The sequence below is a fragment of the Pundamilia nyererei genome, unplaced genomic scaffold (assembly GCF_000239375.1).
Source record: "Pundamilia nyererei isolate P.nyererei 1_Seehausen unplaced genomic scaffold, PunNye1.0 scaffold00093, whole genome shotgun sequence".
NCBI classification, from domain to species: Eukaryota; Metazoa; Chordata; class Actinopteri; order Cichliformes; family Cichlidae; genus Pundamilia; species Pundamilia nyererei.
Genome location: NW_005187494.1, coordinates 1619221 through 1640085, shown reverse-complemented (window position 1 = coordinate 1640085; position 20865 = coordinate 1619221). Strand labels below are relative to the sequence as shown.

The 20865-nt window shown below is 41.9% G+C and overlaps 1 protein-coding gene across 3 annotated transcripts in view; it reads right to left on the bottom strand.

Moving 5' to 3' along the window:
- nfatc1 (nuclear factor of activated T cells 1) overlaps positions 1-20865 on the bottom strand; it is a 45169-nt gene that overhangs the window by 13058 nt on the left and 11246 nt on the right. For all 3 annotated transcript variants that reach the window (XM_005739767.1, XM_005739768.1, XM_005739766.1), the window contains exons 6-9: positions 18979-19119; positions 8065-8120; positions 4741-4873; positions 32-649 (exon numbers count right to left, since the gene is read on the bottom strand). In XM_005739767.1, the coding sequence (XP_005739824.1) occupies positions 32-649; positions 4741-4873; positions 8065-8120; positions 18979-19119 (948 nt within the window). The remainder of the gene's footprint in view (positions 1-31; positions 650-4740; positions 4874-8064; positions 8121-18978; positions 19120-20865) is intronic.

The following is a 20865-nucleotide window of genomic DNA, read 5'->3' as shown; positions in this document are numbered from 1 at the left end:
TAAAGTCTTGTAAAAGTAAAAAAAGTCTCACCATCATCAAGGTACATCTGGTCCAGCTCTTGTGGTTCTTGTTTGATGCTGACAGCCAGTGGCGAGGGACTGCCATCCTCCTGCAGGGAAGAGCGAGCCCTCTCTGGCACTTTGGGGTGCTGCTGAGCGGCTGGGCTTGTGCTGCCGCTCACCGGCTGCGCTGGTGTCATGCAGTGGGTTGGAGAAAAGGGGGCGTCAGTCGGGCTGGAGGCCTGCGAGGTTGGGGAGGAGGAGCAGCTGCTGGGCGAGTAGAGGTTGGGTGGCTGGTAGCGCCCGGGAGTCTCCTGAATGATAGAGACGTGCGGGATCGGGGACTGCGAGCCCGGCTGTTGGACGGCCGGGCTCGCAGGGAGGCATTTTGAGAAGGGTGAGGGTGGGAGATCGTGCTGTTTAGGGCTGGTGCTTGGAGGTGAGGAGGAGGAGGGCTTGGCTGCAAGTTTCTGCTGGCTGGCTGAATAAGGCCCGCCAACAACACATGGCCTGAGGTCAGAGGTCATCATCGGGGCCATGACTTGTGAGGGGTAATATGGCTTTGGGAGTAAGGACAAGCCAGGGCCATGTTGGGTGCACATCAGAGGAGCATCATAGTCATCGCGAGGCTCCGTCTTTATTGTTGGAACTGAAGGAAAACAGAAGGAAAAGCTAAATGAGTAAACACATATTCCAACCATCCTGCAAGTGTGAGTGAGCGAGTGAGTTAGTGAGTGGGTTTGTGGCTAGGATACACACTGCCAAACAAACACTCTCATCAATGAGTCTCTGTGTTAGGGCCTGAGCTCCCCCACCCAACAGAAAACATTCACAAAAGTAGAAAAAAGAAGTAAAAAAAAGGGATGAGTCATCAACACGAGAAAAATCTGGCTGCTTCTATAATAAAAGCCCTGTTTTCTTTGGATCCTGTTCTGGTGCTAATATCCACTACAGTACATGTGTGATATGATATATGTTGCAGCAGCAGCAGCAGCAGCTTCGTGCTCAGCAGGGTTCAGTAATTTCAAAGAAAATTACTGCCTCCTCACCGAGACAAAGCAAGTTTAACTGAACGCAAACACATGAAATTGGGTCTTTGGGGTGTCGGAGGATTGCGGAGGACCAACGCTGAGTTCAAATGAGCCACGTCTTGTTTTCAGTCGCTGTCATCTTGGCCATCCGTCCAGATTTCACAGCGAAACATATTGGACACAAAGTTTCAAAATGCGGGCCATCAATCAGCTGCAGCCAATGACACCACATCAATCTTATATAACAAGCGTTTCAGTGCGGTTACAAGCACACGACAGCACAGCTTTGACCCTGAACTGCATCACTGCATCATCAAACTGGATCTATTTCTTCTACTTTTTTTCTGCCGAGCATATTTTAGATCATAATATGAAGCATGTGCTTGAAATAGAAGCTGAAATATTTAATAACCTATGCTTTATTCTTCTTGTTCTTGTCACGCTTGTTTGATTTGCCGACTGTCTACTGATTTTATGTAATTCTGCATCTTTCTCGGGGTTGTCTCTTTAAAAAGATATTTTTAATCTCAGAGGGAGTTCCCGAGCTAAATAAAAAGGCTAATTAGATTAAAAGGAGTGAAACTAGGACGTGTCATGCATGGTGAAGCCTCGCCTGTCAACAACTGTAAAAGAGGAACTGCAATGAGATAGTTACACAAACCGCACGACTAAAATAGCAAACGCACCCCTATTTTGGGTCTGTTTGGAGGAAGTGTGTCTGCCTGCTTGTGGAGGGTAGATGCATGCATGTGCAAAGAAGGGTGCAGAAGAAGTGCAAATAGTTTGTTTTGCCAGAAAAGAGAGCCTGCCCTTGGGTTTCCGGAGTGAGAAGATCAACCATGTGTGTACTACGTGTCCCAAAATAAATCTGTTGTTTTTGTGTGAGCTGTTGAAACACCTGCTGTTGATGAAAAAAAGAGAAAAAGGTACAGATGTGATTTCTTCAAAACAGAAGCAAAAAACCTGAGGCGTAAATCAGAGCGGAACAAAACGATTTACAGATTTCTTTAATTGATTATTTCGCTTAAACGCATCAAATTTAGAAATGTGATTGAAAAAAAAAATCACGCGCATTTTGAATTTGACGTCAGCAATGCATTTAAAAATGTTGGAGGACGACAAAAGACTGGAAAAGGGTTGTAATGCTAAAAAAAAGCTCTACACAGCCCCCAACATGTTAGCGATGTGTAAAAACTGCTTTTCAAAATATAGATACTGTGAAAGACTACATGAGAATAAGCTTTTCAATCTAAACCTTTCATCATCTGCGTTCATACTAACATCAAATGATCCAAAGAATCTGCAGAAAACTCCAGATTTCAGTCAAAGACGATGCTGAAAACAACGCCAAATAGTGAATGGTTGTGATCGTCAGGTCAGATGTGAAGAACAGATATTAAAAAAAACCCCATAAATGCTGCTGCCTTCTCTTTTTAGATTAACTTGGGTGAAGGGGAAAACTTCAAAATCTTAGGTTGTTTTTGGAAAACACTGACACAATACCCTTCAAGGATCAGTGATGACATCGGGGGTCCATCTTACTCGCACGTCTGTGAAGGCTTCATTAATGCTACATCATTTAACTGTCAGCCTGCTCACGTTACAATGGCACAACTCCATAGCAAAAGAGTGCGGGTACCAAACTGGTGCTCATCCAGTCCTGGTTTGGCATTTGGCGCTTTATGAAACAAAAAACAATGACAAAGAAAACACCTGGGGTGAAAATCCCATATTTAGGAAAAATGGGGAACTTTTACTTTCAAAAGTGCAGCAAAGACCTCCCTCAGTCCTCCTTTTCTTAAACAAATTGCTGTAATCAAATTCAAAACGAGTATTTTTTTAGCAAACAATAAAACAATTGAGCCTCAACATCTGAAAGGTTGTCTTTGTATTATTTTCAATTAACCATCAGGTTGAAAAGATTGGGAAATGACTGCATTCTGTCCAGACATCTCATTGAGGAACTGAGGCCTTGATCATTTTTTCCAGCTGTGTTTTTACTCAGTCTGTCCATTTGTTTAAACTTTCTCAATGATTTTCTCCCTTTCTAGAAGACTGGCAGATTATATTGTTCAGCCTGCTGGCTTGCTGCCTTAAAAGCTTTCACCTTCTAGGAGACACTGACCACACTTGCTGTCCCACAGTCTGTCCACTCCCTTACACTCTGCAGCCCGAGGACAATGCTCCACTTTCACGGCGGGGCACTCCGTCGCCCACGTACAGGGCCGGGCCAGTTCAGCTGAATCGCAGCTTTGAACCACCCACTGGATTTTCACTCCAAGCCTGGAGTGCAATTAGCAGTGGTTTTTACATTTCAGTTGGTGGGTCAATGTTTATATTTAGCTTGGCAAAAGGCTCTCTATTCAAATAACATGTTTTTCCCATGCCCCTTTCCCCACCCTCGTGTGTCCAGTTGCCTCAGCATTCATGCAGCAACAGGTATGGAAAAGAACAGATTTTATGGATTTCTTTTTACAATGGAGGAATAATAGCGTTGCTTTGTTCCTCCCTAGAAAACCACCAGACAAGGGGGGAATACAAACTGTTTGTTCTCGTCTTCAGAAGTAAAATCCCAGCGAAAATGTTTCTAATTAGTCTGTGATGTGGAAGGAAAAGAGCAGACTGAGAGTAGTGAGGGGCTGGCATGGTGACAAAAAAGTCAAAAACAAAAAATTAACCAAAAGTCTGGAGATTAATGGAGGGTTATATATGTATATTTTATTTTACTTTGTGACCAAAATGGTTTGACTATTTGGGTTTCAAGCTGACGGGACTGTTTTGTTAAATTGGCAAAAACTCAACTCTACACTAAACGATAATGAAAGCAGCTGTTTTTTTTTTAATTATTAAAACATGAACAAGATTAAATGGTGAGTGATACTATTGACCCCCGGCTTAACATATATCTGAAGACAGTTTTTACCTTATTCACACTATATTTTCCCCTTTTTTTGCAGCTTCATCACATCAAAACTTGCTGAAAAAGAAGTTACAACATAAAGTGGATCCACTATGCTAATGTCCATTCACAGAGAATATTTTGCTGATTCAAAATAAATTCATCCAGAGTTCATGTTCAGGCTAAAACAAGTTGCTTTAGATCCCTTCCCCCCTCCCTTTAAGATGGTAGTTCTCATGATTTGGACCTAATTTGTGGGGTATAGAGCCACTACAAAAAATATGTTTAATGAATAAAAAAAAATTGACATTTTTTCCAATGCTGTGGTGCTCACACTTTTTATTGTTAGTAAAAAGGGTCCGGAAAAGCTTTGAGATAAATGTTTTAAGTGACTTTCTTCTGATTGGCTGCTCCTCTAAACATTGACAGCAGGTGGGTGGGGCTTGTGTGCTCACAACCAGATTCAGGACTAGAAAAAGGCAACTTGAAACAAAGCTTCTGGCTAAGAGTGAACATAGACTGACAGACTATTTTGAACTTTAGCCATTTTTATGAGCATCGTTTTATGAGCAGTGAGCATCCCTCACTGTAAGAGCATATGTAGGTGGCTTGATTTGGCTCTTACGAGCCTACAGGGATTTGGAGCTTCCCCTGAAATTGAACCAGAGAACTTTTTGTATGGTTAAAAAAATGTGTAAGCCACCACACTATGGACTCACTGTAACAGCAAACATATGAAAGGAGTTTAACATCTTATGAAGGACAGCGGTGACCAAACCTATAAATAGCAGACTATAAAGACAAGTTTACCGGTGGCAGGGACGTAGGTGAAGCGCTGGTACTGGCTTCTTTTCCTCTTGCCATTGCAGATGTAGAAGTTCACGTGGACGGGAGTGGACAGTCTTTGGTTTCGGTAGGGAGGGATTTCAACAAGAAGCGAATTCTGCAACACAGAACAAGTTCTGTCATTAAAAACACACCATCTATTTAAATATCCATTTAATTAGCTTATAGCTTTGCATTTGCACTTAAACTTCTTAATTAGTACATATAAAAGGGGGAAGTCGTCACTGTGGCTTTACTTCTCTTGTTTGTCATCTTGAAGAGGTAGTTGTGACAAAGAAACCGAGAACACTACATGCCCGTCTGTGCCAATTTGACAATCACAGGTAAACCCTGACCGCTACACAATCTGATTATTTTGGCAACATGTGTGTCACCCCCTGTTGGCCATTAGAAGGGGGAAAGGGGAACACAAAATCCAGGCTGCAGTCCCTTCCACTATATTGTAGCTTAAATTTAAGGGGCGGCAGATACAATGTAAAAATCTGGTTGTCATCCGAAAGCCACAAAGAGGCCATGAAGTAAGGTTAGAGGGAACTCTGGTTGTTTGCACAATGAATAACTCAGTCAAAGTGAATAAATTGAACCTGGGAGTGTCCAGATAGTTTATTTCCCCAGCAGAGCTTCCTGCTGAGAGTGAAGGCCAGAAGTGACCACACTCCTGGGTTCAGCCTGTGGACACATGAGCCCCATGTGTGTGTTTCTGTGCATGTGTGTGGGAATATATATGACCGAGTGTGTTGGAGGCGCTGCTCAGTAGTCAGGGAGGAAGTCATCCGTCTGCAAGACTGAGCTTCGGAGGACGGCCGGGCCTGACATGTACAGGTGAGAGCTGACACACGTTATATTAAATCACTACCACTGTAAAGCTAAGTGGAGCCAGATGAGGCTTTTCTACTTTTCTTACTCCCTGAAATCCATTGTACTGTGTAAACTGTGTTAGGCAGCTGTATTTGCAGGATTCCACTGGTGTCACATGTAATTGAAGTCATTCAAATATTTCTGAAAGTTTTATGCCTGCATTTTGTGTGTTACATCATAAAATTGCAAATTGAGTTAAAACAAACACAAAAAGCAAAAGAAAATCGCAAAACAAGGTCTGGGAGGTTTAATATAATAAAACGGGTTCCTATCATGCAAACAGTGGGAAGGAAAAAAATGTGACAAATTGAGCATAGAGGAGCATTTTTGGACTCCCTAAGTGAGTGCGTCAAGACCATCTATCTAGGTTTATATGAGAAATCTGTATCTAATTATAAGTAATTCTTAAAAAGAAAACGTAATCATCCCTCGTCTTCCCAGATCTGCGCTCATTGGAGCAGGTCAGTCTGTTCAGGTGACGTATTGTGGATTTGTTGTTTGGTCTGAGATGAAACTTGGCCAAAGCAGCGTCAGTGTTTGAAATGGGACCAATCCAGCAGACTGGACTGAGTGGGGAGGGACGGAGAGAGGGAGGCCCTTTGTCTATTCGAGCAGCCAGATGTGCCCCAGCAGCCACTCTAAGTGAGTGTGTGTCTGTGTTTTGCAGAGGGAAGACACTGGGAGCAGGTGCAGAGCTTCACATTTATACACGCTCTAATCCCCTCGTCTATCTCCCAGACTCCCACCACGTCTCTGGCTCTGTCTTTCCCTCAGCTGTCTGAGCGCAAGACAGGATACACTGCCAGGCTCAAACCCCCACAGGTGGAGGGCTGAACTTTTGAACACCTTTTCCACACATTTCAAACACAACACTGAAGCTTCTGTCCTGGGTTGAGGAAATCAGCGCTGTTGTTACAGTCACAGTTTACTGATTCAGAACAAAAGGCAACGCTGGTATTGATGCTTCATTAGGGATTTCATTAGGTACACCTGTTTGGTTGCTTGTTAATGTAAATGTGTAATCAACCAATCACATACCATCAGCACAAATAGACATGTAGACATGGTCAAGGTGATCTGCTGAGATGATTTAAGTGACTCTCAATCGCATCATTGTTGCTGCCATTTGAGAAACTGCTGATCTACTGCATCTAGTGCTGAGAATGGCTTGAAAACCAGACAATATCTGATGAGCAGCAGTTCTCTGGGTGAAAAAATGCCTTCTGGTTAATGCCAGAAGTCAGAGGAGAATTGCCAGACTGCTTTGAGATCTCAGGAAGGCAAAAGTAACTCAAATAACCACTTGTTACAACCAAAGTAAGCAGAAGATCATCTCTGAATGTGAAACCTTGCAGCAGATGGGCTACAGCAGAAGAAGACCACACCGGCTGCCACTCCTGTCAGCTAAGAATAGGAAGCCAAGGCTGCACTTCACACGGACTCATCACAACATGAAAGCATGGATCCATCCTGTCTGGTAACAATCATCAGGCTGGTGTAATGATGTGGGGGATGCTTTCTCGACACACTTCAGGAGTGTCACATAAACACCTGAACATTGTTAGTGGCCTTGTCAATCTTTTTACGACCACAGTGTATCCAACTTCTGATGCCTGCTTTGAGCAGGATAACAAACCATGTCACAAAACTCAAATAATCTCAAACTGGTGTCTTGAACATGACATTGAGTTTACTGCACTCAAATTGCCTCCACAGTCACCAGATCTCAATCCAATAGAGCACCCTTGAGACGTGGTGGAACAACAGATTCATGTCGTGAATGTGCAGGAACTGTGCGATGCTGTCGTGTCATTATGGACCAAAAATATATGAGGAGTGTTTTCAGCCCCTTGTTGAATCTATGCTATGAAAAACTGAGGAATTAAGGCAGTTGTGAAGGCAAAAGTGTGTCCAGTACAGAAACAGGAAGTGTTTGGTAAGTGCCCTCTTAGTTTCTTCCAGCCCTGTAAAATATTTCTTGTAAATAAACAAGAGATCAGATATAAAAAGTATAACAGTTGAATAATGAACACACATTCTTTTTGTAGTATTAGCTAAGGGGTTGGGTTATTTTGCCTTTCCTTACAGGTTTATGCTAAGCTAGTAGATGAATGACTAGAATAGTTTACAAATTTTAAAGACTTCTTGAACTTCCCATCTAATTATGTATAAGTTTACAGCAGATTTGTGATTCAATAAAAAAAACAACAACTGCGTTGTTGTTGCTAAGGCAGGTTGTTCTTCATCACACTGAGTGGGGCTCTAGTCGCTCTCTTAATTTAGACGTTAGATTGTTTTTCAGATGCGAAGACTAAACATTTTGGCATCGAGTTCAGATAAATGATTGGGAACAGCTGCTCTTTACAGAGCGCTTTAATCCTGAAATGAGATCAGCTTTGTCACGATCACTGTGTCACATGTATCACTTACAGGCTTCGAGGCGTCTCTCTCAACCTTGGCCTCAGTCTCCCAGATGTGGTGACCGTCTAAAAGAAAGGACAGGAAAGAGAGAAAGACTTAGCAACGACGGTTCAGAAAATAACCCACCTACTTGGCTCCCAGCAGAAATGAAGAAATGCAATGAGTGTTGTTATTATTATCGGTTACATCAGTGATGTATAAAACAGCTCCGGAGAGCGGAGGATATCACGAACGTCACACTGTCTGACCCACGGCTCATGAGCTCATATCCTCGGTCTAACAAACCGGGGACAGACTTCGAGACAGCAAAATCGCACAGAGAGAAATCTGATGCAATCCTGAAAAAAAAAAGAAAAGCAGTCATACCAAAGAGATGAGCGACATCTTTGGTGGATGAGAGAAAGCTTGACTTCATCGCTGTGTGGAATCCCAACATGCTCGAGCAGCTGGTTGGCTCGTTAATGCGCGGCGACTGGAAACTGACAACTCGCCTCGACTTTCAAACCTCTCATTTCTTCTGTTCTCATAGGAATCTTTCCGCTATCCCCATATAATGATTGTTAAACGGTACTGGTACTTTTTTCTCTTCTTTTCTGGTAATGTGCTTTTTCTTCTGTTTAGCTGCCACAATAAAAAAGGTTTTCCCATCAGGCAATAAAACGAGGCATCATGTGAACTGCTGGAAACACAGGCCTGCTAAAAAAAGCTCGGGTTTGATTTGTCATTTTGCCCAATGAGGTGTGAGTAAAACTATAATTTTCAACCAATTTATTAGACGGAGGGAAACCGCTGTGATTTCTTTAGACCCCTGACTCATTAACAAGGCTCTAAATTGACATTAAAGGGCTGTGAAATTGAAAGCTTTACTTTAAAAGAAAGAAAAAGTCAGCCATGGCCAAATTTTTTTTTGAAGAAAATTGACTCAGTGTCGCTCAACATGATGCCTGCAGTTTGACAAGTGGAGCGTTTGAATGGAGCTGACAGCTCAGTGGAGACGGACGGGACGCTCGGTGTTTGAGTAGACGGGAGTTGTGAGGTGGCACAGATGGAGGAGGTGCAGCTTAGCACTGACTGGAGAGCCGGAGACCTCTCTCTGCTCTGTTTGATCTCACTTTCATTTTTCTTATAGCTGCTGCACATGCCTGACACTTAGCATTAGAGTTTCAGGGTTGCTGCTCTCCAGGAAGAAGCGATAGCATTCGTTTCGAATGAGTAATAGGGCTACAAATTCCTCTCAGACGATTTGAATCTTCGAGTGTCAAGTTTACGCTCATTATTTCAACTTTAACTCTAAACACAAAATAAAAGTCTTTTTTTTTTTTTTTTTACCAAATGTTTCCACAGAACTCCTTCATATAAAACAGACGGACTATCATCCAAGAAAAACCAACAAAAAAGGCTGAGATAGAGTGTGCTGTCACTTTGGTAATAACTCGAGGGAAACCTGAGAGGGGCTCAACTGAGAGCTGAGCTGTCACTTCTGGAGACATATTTTCAAACTCTTCAACAATCAGAAGCCTGTCTCAAATACTGTTTTTACAATACAGGCTCTGCTTGTTATAATTTAGTCAATTTTTCAGTGCACCTGCTGTAAGTAAGAATGTGGAACTGGGGCTGAGCTATTAGAGCAAAGTTTTCTTTTTAAGCCTGCTCTGTTAGACATTTAAAAGATCACTTATTATTTCTGCTAAATATCAAACATCTGACATGGTTTCTGCTGCCATTAGCCACACAGTGCTTAATAATGCATAATGTTTATGCTACAGTCAATATACACATGTAAATGTAAGTGGTTGAAATGACTTCAAAGGGATGGAAAGAACATTTCTGACGAGCTGCAAACCAGAAAAGAAAAAAGGAAACAATGCAACGCAGCCTGTGAACGCTGCAGATACATCAACAGGTTCGACTTGTCTTCCAGATGACACTTAATACGTCTCTTCGTGCAACCTTGTTGCGTGCAACTCAACATATATCATAAAACCTTGCTATTACTTGTTGTATGTTTGTCTTTTTTCACTGGTAAAATATTTTAATTCCATTTCAAGTCAATTTTCCCTACACGGTCTCTTTAGTACTTTAAAAACCCAGTGTAAATATTACATTATCATAGAAAGAAAGCCCACAATACAATAATTAGTATAAGTAAGCACTTATACAATAAACAAAATGAAAAAAAACCTACTTCATCATTCAAATCTTCATCCTCGTGACCGTTCTAGATGAAACATGAAGGTATGAGAGGAAGACAGAAGGGGAATATACGACAACCTCCTACGTGAAATATTTATAACTTACTGACAGGAACACTATGAAACTTCTGAGAAAAAAGTGGCAGCTTATGACAATAAATTTTTCGTTACCTACATTTTTCACTCTCTCTGTGGACGCTCATTATGTTCATGTCTGGCTCCACATTTCTCTTCTTGGACTCTACTAGAGATGCTTTGCATGATTCACAGTTCAAAATAATCATCAATCATCTCCAACTGGGCCTCCCCTCAGCTCATCCTCTGTCTGAAACTACATGTGTTACCTTTAAAATAACTTTCTTCTGATTGGTTGCCCCTCAAAAGAGTTGTGGGTGGGGCCACTGTGCTCACAGCCCGAGCTGTGTGCTACTGACATCATAAAGATCCAAAAGTAAGAAAGACTGTCTGAAACGAAGCCTTAGCTTTTGCCTCGAGGGGATTGCTTCTACATATAGTTAATTAATTATTCAACTTTGGATATGTTCAGTAGGAGCATTCGTCACTGTAAAGATACAGGTATGAGAGAAATGAAGGGAAGCATAAATGGTCTACTTTCATTCTAAAAACAAAATGAAATCTGAGAGATAATAAATGTAAACAGCATTCTGAAAGCTTCAAGATAATCTGGTACAGATGCAAGGTGTAGAGTTATGGGAAGTGCACACACACACACACACACAGACTGGTGTGTGATATTATGATTCAAACATAAGATTTATAAACAATATGGCAAAGAAACCTCCCTATAAACAGAAAAGAGAAGAAAAACAGCTCGTCATACAGGAAGTTCTCAGTGAAAAGAATATCTTTACGTAAGCAGCGCTGACAAACTTTAAAAATAGTTAACGTGACTAACACTAAAATCTGCGCGTTTGTCTGTTTTCTCAACCCCACTCTGTCTCCTCACTTCAGGAAGCTCTCCAGAAGGGAAGCCTTTCCAGTCATTGTCAATCCACAGGAGATGAACATGTTTTTTAGATCTCCCTCAACGTCTCTGTCTGTTTCTCCCCGTCTGCTTTTGCCCTCGCTCTCTCTGACTCACGCACATCATTTTTCACATCATCACAAAGATAGAAAATTTGAATTGAGCAATTTGTTCTCGGTGCCCAGCTACCTACTGCCAGGAAACTTCTCAAGAGCTAAAAAAAAAAAAGAGAGAGAAGGAGCTTTGAAAAGTTGAATGCGTGGGATGCCTTTGTTTGAAAAGACTGTACCGGATAATTGATAACCACAGAATGTAATTGATAACCACAGAATGTTCCAGAGTTATAGGGCAACATCTGCGCAAAGCCTGCACCGATCCAATGAAAAACTTCGGCAGCAGTTTCTCTCCAGCTCCCCTCCCACCAAATTTCAGCGAGCACAATTTGGTTTCTAACTCTCTGGCCCACTGTGCTGGATGATATCCAATATTATCTAAGTTAAACAACTCAGCCTAAAACCACCTCGACCATATAAACCCAGCACCCCTCCCCAGCTCTCACAACGCCCTAGCTCCACCGGCCTTGGCACCGTCCCAGCCTCTCAGAAGTCGTACAATTCACATTTTGTTAGCAACGGTCTACACAAATCATTACTTTCTCAGAGCAGACATAACACAGAGCAGTCAATGACACAGCGGTGGTGTGCTGCAAAGAGTCATGGCAGCCGAGGGGGATCAAACAATATACAATACAGTTATTTGTCATGTTGTGTTTAGAAAGAGATTCAAACAGCTCCTTGTGTGTCTTAATTGAGGCTGGGTGGAGTAAAACTGGTGCCCAGAGTGAAACAGCGGGGTGGCATGTGCCCAAGCCCTCATAACGTACAGTAAATATAAACATATGCTCTACCCAAGTCCATGTGGCACACTGAAAGAGTTCCCTTGTCCTCTGACAGACGACTGAGACCTCTTCCTTACCACCCTGAAAACATTTGGATTTTGGAAGCTGCTTGCAAACTGAGGCCAGCTCAAATCTGATAAATGGCAGCAGATACTGACATCCAGCCCTCAAGAGCACCACTTAAAGCTACAGCGGCGCCTGCCACTACACAACGTCACCCGTTTCTTAGAGAAATCAATCTCTGGAGTTTCTCAAAAAAGCTGTCTTTTTCTTTCTTTTTTAAGAAATCATACCCTATAATTTATGAAAACATCATCTCATCTGTTTATGTGGCTGTAATTGATTTGTTTATGAAAAATAGCCATTGTTCTCAAAAGTGTCCGAAGCAGCCAAACCGCTGAACAGCCATTGTTCTGTTAATGTAATGAAAGTGAAGTGCGCCGACCATGCGCACCACCAAAGCAAAGGAACCCTCCCTCCAAACCAAACCACCGCTCAAAAGATAGCACAGCTAACAGAGCGTGCAAGTTAAAACAAACTCATTCACCCCAAGGTACATTACTGTCATTACGCTACTGTCATCTCGCTCACAGCTCTCATTAGTTTAAAGAAGGAGGGCTGTCTGCAGTTTTCTGCCGGTAATTTTAGAAACCATCTCACAGCAACACAGCGCGGTCAAGTTCAATTTTCAGCTCGTCTTACTTGCTGCTCTGACCAAGAACGATTAGACAAAATTGTTTGGGTGTTCCCGTCAGACGAGGAAAGCTCGGCTTTTCTACCTGCTCGGAGCTCCAACTCGTCGGCTCACAGAAAGAGCGACGGGTGAGGAAGATGGTTCAAGGAAAACATAGCTGTAGGTTTGATGGATCAGGGAAATTGTTATTCGCAGCGATGCTGATTGCAGCCGACCAGGCAGCTCTCCAGAATACCAGGCCAGATGTGAAAGTGCTCTTTTCATTTGGGGTTTTTCCTCTGAAAGGATTTCCTCCAGGATCTCTCGCTATTATCAATCATTGAAGGGAAACACTGTGCAGAACCACACTTGATTAAAAATACTCCAGCAAATAAAAGGAGGGACCCGGTGAAAGTAATCAACGGTGTGCATTATTTTCAGATAACTGCAGTTGTGAAACAGTCCAGTTGTTATCGTTTCAAATGGACGCTTTCTGAACTATACAGTTATCATCAAATTTGGGGGGAAAATGTCAGCATCCAGGTGACGCAGCAGGCCTCGCTAAAATCTAATACTGAAGACAGAAAAAACCCCAAGAAGATCCTTTTTTAGCTTCATTAGTCAACACCATTTACTAAATGAAGACCATGTGATGCAGCTGGAAACTAGTAAGTGGGTCTGAGAGGTTTGTTTATCATGTTAGTCATACAGTCCAAGCATGATTAAAACAGATAAAAAAAACAGTTGGGAGAATAAAATCAAACCAGCTTCTTAAACCAAAACAAAAACAGCAACAACAAAAACAAGACTACAACAAAACTTAGAACTTGGTCATAAAGGGGCGTAACTCTCCACATCGCAGGATCCCAAGCAACAGCAGTTCTCATTCAAATTCAAATACTCAACCCTAACATGCTATTGGAGAACTTTTTTCTATTTTCTTTTTCATTGTTCAGATGCAATAGGGTAGCACATATGGTCCCTTGGCCAATAAAGGGTTAAGAGGAAGAAATGTTCAGCAGAATCAAGCTCATCGAGGGCGTATCTCCAATGACTGGTTGGGATTAAACATGAAGGTTTAAGAGAGAGAGAGAAAGATCCTGGCTGGTAATGAGGTTATGAGGTAAGGTTATGAAACATCTTATAACTTAACAACAAACTTGTCACATTTTGTAACCTTATATTGGACCTGCGATGCTCACTTCTAGCTCCATTTTCTTTGAGTCGCAGCTCAGAATAATAATCCTTGTTTATCTTTAGCTGGGCTTCGGCGCACAGCCTCAGATCATCGCCCTTAAAGATAGCTTTCTTTTTAAGGGTATCCAGTCTTCTGATTAGCAGCCCTTCATAAAACATAAAAAGTTTTGAGCACAGGCGCGTGGAGCTTCTGACAAAACCACATTAGAGATATCCGCTCTCTTTGACATCATCCAGAGCCAAGAGTAGAAAAATCTGTCTGAGCCTAAGCTTTTAGAGCGGCCTGAAACCCAAAGCCTTGTTTCACAGGGATTATTAGTACATACGCTGACTCCAATATGTCTACGTTTGCCCACGTTTAACATAAGCATCCACACTACAACAGCATAAACGGAACATAATGTGTCTACTTTTATCGGTGCATATCTATTTTTTAAATAACCAAGGTACAGTTTATACTCCTGCTGACAACATATGAAGTCTTCCAGTACTAATCAACACAAAGAGGTGACTAGAGGACAGCAGGGCCTAATTTCCCACATGGAGTGGCTGCGACTTATCACAGAAAGCATCTCCTGGGCAGTAATTTTGCAAATGAAAGCAAGGTGAGATCGAGTTAGGTTTAGATTACAGGCTGATGTCTGCAGCACCAAAGCCATACAGTAATCTCTTATGACTGATTGGCTGTAGTCACGAGTGGCAGCTGAACCGATGTTATCTTGGCCATTTCTGCTAAAGGCGGGACATGCAGGCAAGATAAAGCAAAGCCAGTTTGTGTTTTCAGACTGTGTGTTAAAGAGCAGGTGACAGAGTGTGCAGGTCTCTATGGGAAAACAGGGATTTCCTTCATGAGCGTGAGTCATGGGCAGCAACAAAAACAAACTCAAAAACATGAAACTGCACATGCACAAAAAACACGAGGTCTCAAGGTCACCCTCTCTTGTCACGTTCGCACTCCAGAAGTTTTTCATTATTTACCGCAAGAGGGGAAAAAATCCATCGGACATTAAAACAAAAACCAAAACAAATTGATTTTTTTTTAGCAAGTTGGCATCTCAAGGCAGGGTCACTCATCCCGGCTATAATTGCAGGGGAAACTCTGACTAAAACACACACACACACACAGACGTATTCACTTGCAAGTACAGGACGGATGCAAAAACACAACTCTCAGGAATATTTGCATCTGTCAGCGTCCGCATGTTCTGTTACCGCAGCTTTGTGAAAGTTATTTTGTGAGAGCGCTTTATTGGAAGATTTGCAGGAAAATTGTCCATCGGTAAAAATAAATGCTTAAGCCCTTTATGGCAACAAAATCCACCACTCCGAATTTATGAGTTTGATTGTTAAATGGTTTCTCAGAGCTCCGCTTTGGCACGAGTAAAAAAACAATAAAAGTCTATAACTTTTCCAGAGCGTACATGTTCTACATGAAGATTTGAAAACAGAGATGACTTGTATATTTTTTTTAAATATGCAGATTTGAGCCTTTAGTCCTTGGCCTTATTAGTTAGTATCTTATTATATCAGTGATGCCGTTTCACCCCAGAGAGTAATGACGTCTCTACTAGTCTACTGTTTCTATTTATCTGTGTGTTTATACAGAGAGCAGCTGTAAAGAAGAACCAGTTTGATCCACAGGGAGATCGCAGCTCATAGAGTTAATGAACTGAGAGCTGGTGGCAAAGAAGCAGCTTGGATAAAGAGGTGGACGGATGGAGGGAAGTGGAGGGGGGGCAGTGTTGTGGAAGCCTGGCTCAAGGGTGTTTCCATGGTAGGATTGCCCAGGAATCTGATGCTGGTGCCAGACGCAGGGAAACCCTCATCAAAAACAAGGGAGCACACCCATAAGCATCAGTCCACGAGGCCCTAAAGACGGCTAGATTCAAAGCTCAAGGAGAACCAGAGCAGCTAAAGACCCAAACATGTTTGACGTTTCTGTTTTGTTTCCTTTGTAAATGAACCAGATGAATGTATTTACAATGAGCTCAGAGTTTGGGTCAAACAGAAACACACAATTCAGTCAGATCCGCTTCAGCCAAATTGTTATTAATTTATATTCAGCAACATGGTTCTGTTCTGGGACCTCTCCACCCTTTCGAGAGGATACGTGGAAAGCATAAGGCGTGGTCACTGCATCTTCCTGCTCTTTCATACATGGAAAACAGGAGGCAGCAGAAACAGCAGCAAACCAGCCATTCAAAGCAGAGCAAGCATCAGAGATGACACATGCATTTAATGAGTCAGAGACAGCATGGAAAGGAAGAGCTGGGCTGGGGATGGGTTGCCAAGTTGCTTATAGATGTCCAGCAATTGACGGCAGGTTAAAGCAGATAAAATAGTCCACTCTGAAGCGTATCTTAAATATCAGTTCAATATCAACTGGACGATCAGCTACTGTGGAGCGGCTCTGAGAGCAGCTCATCTGGCGAGTTTACAGCTGAGGCAGATTTCACGGCTTGTTCGAACTAATGCTTTGCTCAATTTAGGATCAAAAATATGTGGTTTGCCAAGCAGGACACACTGATTGGATGAAACGCCAGGAGGCAGAGCTAAAAAGGTTACATTTATAGAGATAATTGGTATTGATGAAAAGGTTTGGTAGTAGACAGTAGTTTGACAGCACTTTCACACTTGTGTCTGAAGCTTTCAACCACATTTCATATCTACCTGCTATGTGGTTTATCTAAATATTCAACAAGCTATATATTTTTTAAATTATTTAATACACTATGGCTATACATTTGAAATGTGAGATAAAGGAAGAAAGTTTGTTAGATTAAAATTCAGCCAGTATCACTTTACACAAAGGAAGATTTCCATCTACATTATTGTGGTGTTATTGTATTTGGGGACATCCATCTTTTCCATGTGAATATATGGAAAGCATAAGGCAGGGGGGTGAAAGCTCGGTACACAACAAAACAGACATCAGCGATAACAAGGATGACACTCATTCAGTCAGGCACAGCACTGAAACGAAGAGGTGGGTTGTGAAGCAGCTTGCAGAGGCTGAAGCAACTAGAAGCAGGGTAAATCAGCTTAAAGAAAATGTGCCTACAAAATGTTCAAAGACGTGTCAACTGATAGCTCTGCTGTGGGCTAGCACTGAGATCAGCTGTTATCAGCTCATACTCCAGGACTGCAGGCAAAGCCTTGTTTTGTAACCTGCCTTAAGTGAGTAAGTAATGCTATACTCACTTTATGCATCACTTTAATGCTAAATTTAAAAAACAGAATGGACCTTTCTATTAAATTCAAGTCAAATTTACAGTCCCCGGTTTGTTTTGCAGCATGTTTCACAAATGAAAAATACGTAATGTACAGAGCCAATATCAGATTTAAAAACAGGAGGACTTAATGTAAACTTTAAATTTCAAGTTTATCAAGCGCTCTTCTTCCTGTCTTTCTTATCTTTCTCCATCTCTGGGTGAAGTTTGCTCTCTTTCCCTTCTCTCCCTGTGAAATACAGGAGCTGGACCTTTAGCTAGCAACACACTGTGTGACAACTGCACGTAAATTCAGTTCTGGTTTTAACAATGAGCCAGTGAAGAGAAGCTAATATGAGAAACATGAACTTTATTTTTTAGTTCTTCTTAGTACTCTAACTGCAGGGTTTTAATCAACTGAAGGCTTTTCGGGGAAATTTTATGTTAGCCTGATAATAATGAATTACAATAGTTCAGTCTAGGGATAGAAAAATGCATGATTTTTTTTTTCAGCATGACAGGATGGCAGAGGATGTTTCTGTTTTAGTAAAGCTGTCCTAAATATTAGTTTAATGTTTGCATAGAAACATATATCCTGGTGAAACATGAGTCCTAGGTTCTTTACAACAGTAGGACACAATTTTTATGAGGTTGTTTGGGGTTATTACGAACCTTTATGTCTTCAAGACATGCACAAACTAATTTTTGTTATCAGATCTCATTAATAAATATAGATCGGTATCATCTGCATAACAATGAAAACGCATCCACTGTTGTTTTTAACTACATTATATGGAGGAAGCGTGTATAACATGAAAAGTATAGGTGTCAGGACAATTCCTATGAGACTCCAAGGCTAACATCAGTTTATTACAAAGTGGATATTGCATATTTTTCATTTCTGTTCAACCCAGAGTTTCATGTCGTGCTCCAAAAAGTGGTTCTGGTGTCAGCTCTAATTCATCACATGACATTAGTTCTGCCTCTGATCTGCCCTTTTCACCTCATGAGATCAGAGTTAAACAAAGAGTTTGCGCAGAGAGGAAAAAGATTCTTCTTCCGAGTGTTAATAAACAATCTCACTACTCCATCGTACAGTGCTGGAGGCGGGCTGCCTGTGTGCCCGTGCAGCCTTGAATTCCTTCTTCCACAGGTGGAACAATGAAAAGGCTTCCTTTCTTTCTTTCTTTTTTTGAATGAGTCACCGTCGTGATAGGATCACACGTGTTTACATTGCTCAGCCTTGGCCCAAACTGTACCTCACGTTGCTTTGCTAAAGCTAATCAAGGAAATTGCTGTTTGTAAACGTTGTCGTATCAACATCTGGGAGCAGTCCCCGCTCCCTCCTAACCAAAACGGCTTAACGTAAGAAAAAGAGAAACAAATACTGATGCAAGGCACACACACACACACAAAAGTGTCCACACCACGTGCACAGCCACCCACCTACATGCGCACGCACACACATACGCAACACATGCTGCATTTGTGATCCATTCCTCTGCTGAACAGGCAATGGAAACTTCTGCAAAAGTAAATCTGCTGGGTTAAAAATACAGCGCATTAATGTGCACCACATGTGGCACTCTGGCAGAATGGAGGATATTTTGACGGCGGGGGGAGGAGAAGAGCTGGGAGGGGAGGAGCAGTCCTGGGGTTTCTCCAACAGCAGAGAAAGGGAGACACACACTCACACACACGCACACACATACACACACTGCTGCACTGAGATGAAACAGCGCAAACTCCCAAATCTCCTCCGGCTTTACCTTGAGCCTTTTCCACGAACACCACCTTGGAGTCGTGCTGGAAGTTGTGTCCATCGAGGAGCATCCTCTCCCCTCCGGGGGCGGGACACGTCTCCAGGCTCTGCTTATCCACCAGCGGCAGCTCTTGGGCTGATCTCTGAGCTGTGGGAGGGAAAAAACAAACCGGGCCTCATCGCTCAGCTAATACACACCCACTCCCCATGCAGACCTGAGCATCCAGACCGAGGCTGAATCACTACCTAGACAGCTTTCACAGAGCTGTAAACCTCAACTTCTCCATGTTAAAATTAAGATCCCTGTTTGGCAGTAAGCATAGAGAGGCTTCATGTTGTGTTTATTTGTGTTTCCCTTAAATTATAGAGGATGTTTCCTCTCAAATATTTCCTCTCCTGATCCTCCTTACGCCTCACTCTTAACTTTTGGCCTGTCTTTCTCATTCCTTGTTTGCCTTCATTTTTTTCTCCCCCCTCCAAAACGTTCTATCACACGCCACAAAATACTCGCAAACCTTGTTCTGTCTTCAGCTAGATGTAAAGCTGATGTCTTAGCCAAGTTTAGCCCATGTAATTTCATTCTGATTGACCTGGATACATAAACAGAGGCTGAATATTTGCCTCACATGAGAATCATCTTTTTGTAATTTGATGCTGCTGTTTTCTGATTTTGATAAAACTCTAATTCCCTGTCTTTGGAAACGATCAATCTCTCCCACATCTCTCTGCTGCTCTTCGCCTGTGTGTCATTTTCAGCTTCGCTCACACACCAGGCGAATTTTGGTCAAAAACAATTGCTTTGTGGCAGTCATTCAAAAACTAACAATGGTCTATTTCAAGGGGTTGAGCTCATGGTTTAACTACTGTCTTTCATTTACCTCATAAGACTTAATCTGTGTGGCAGCCCTTGGTGCCAGAACCACATGAAGTGGCTGATCTGCCTGAATTTAGCCCGGTCCATTGAAAGGTCAACTCCAGTGCAGTGCAGTCAATGGGGTTTATCGAGCCAGGCTTAAAAAGCTTTTACAGGGTTAATACTATTACATTAAAGTGTAGTTCACTATCACATGAACCGCATTCAGTGGCTCTCGTTACATGGCTGCATCTTTTCCTTTTATCTTTATCAGGGAATCTACAGTTTTTCTCTTCTTTCATAATTTTGACTCAGTCCAACGTTGCTCATTAATATTCTCTGATCTGGTCGAGAAACAGATAACAAAATTTGATTTGCAAAGAAAAAACGGACATTTTCAGATTTGAGAAGCTTACGTCAGTTTGGTTAATCAATTAAGGATTAATCAGTTCTCATCGTTTCTGATTAATCTACTGCCCAGTCCTTCGGTCTTGTGATCTTTTTGAATCGAGCAGCATCCACTTACAACCACCAGTCACATGGACTTTTGTTGTCTTTCTAATCTCACTCTATTTGATTTGAGGAATTATTAAAAGTCTAAAACTGGAACACGATACAGTATTTCACAAAAACAAGCTTGTCTGCGTCCCCGTCAGCAGCTGTGTGAGTGTCTGTCTATCCAATAAATGTTGAGATATTTGTCTGGTACAAAGCACCCATTCACACGGAAGAGTTGTCTCACACTGATTAAGTTAAATATAGTGGATACTTCTGACCCTTTAGAGGGGTGTGACAGCCATTTAGGCAGCACAAGGCTCAGTGGTCAGCACTGCGCCTTGTGGTAAAAGGGTGCTAGGCTGTATGAGTTCCCTATGATTTCTCCTGCCATCACAAACTTGTTAGGTGAATTTGCCTATCAAAGGAACTTAAAAAAATAACTGGTCTAATTGTTATCGTTATATTTATCACATAATCCAGATAATTTTTCAAGAAATTTAAAAAAATCACTGATTTTGCATCTTTTAAATCATAATTCTACTT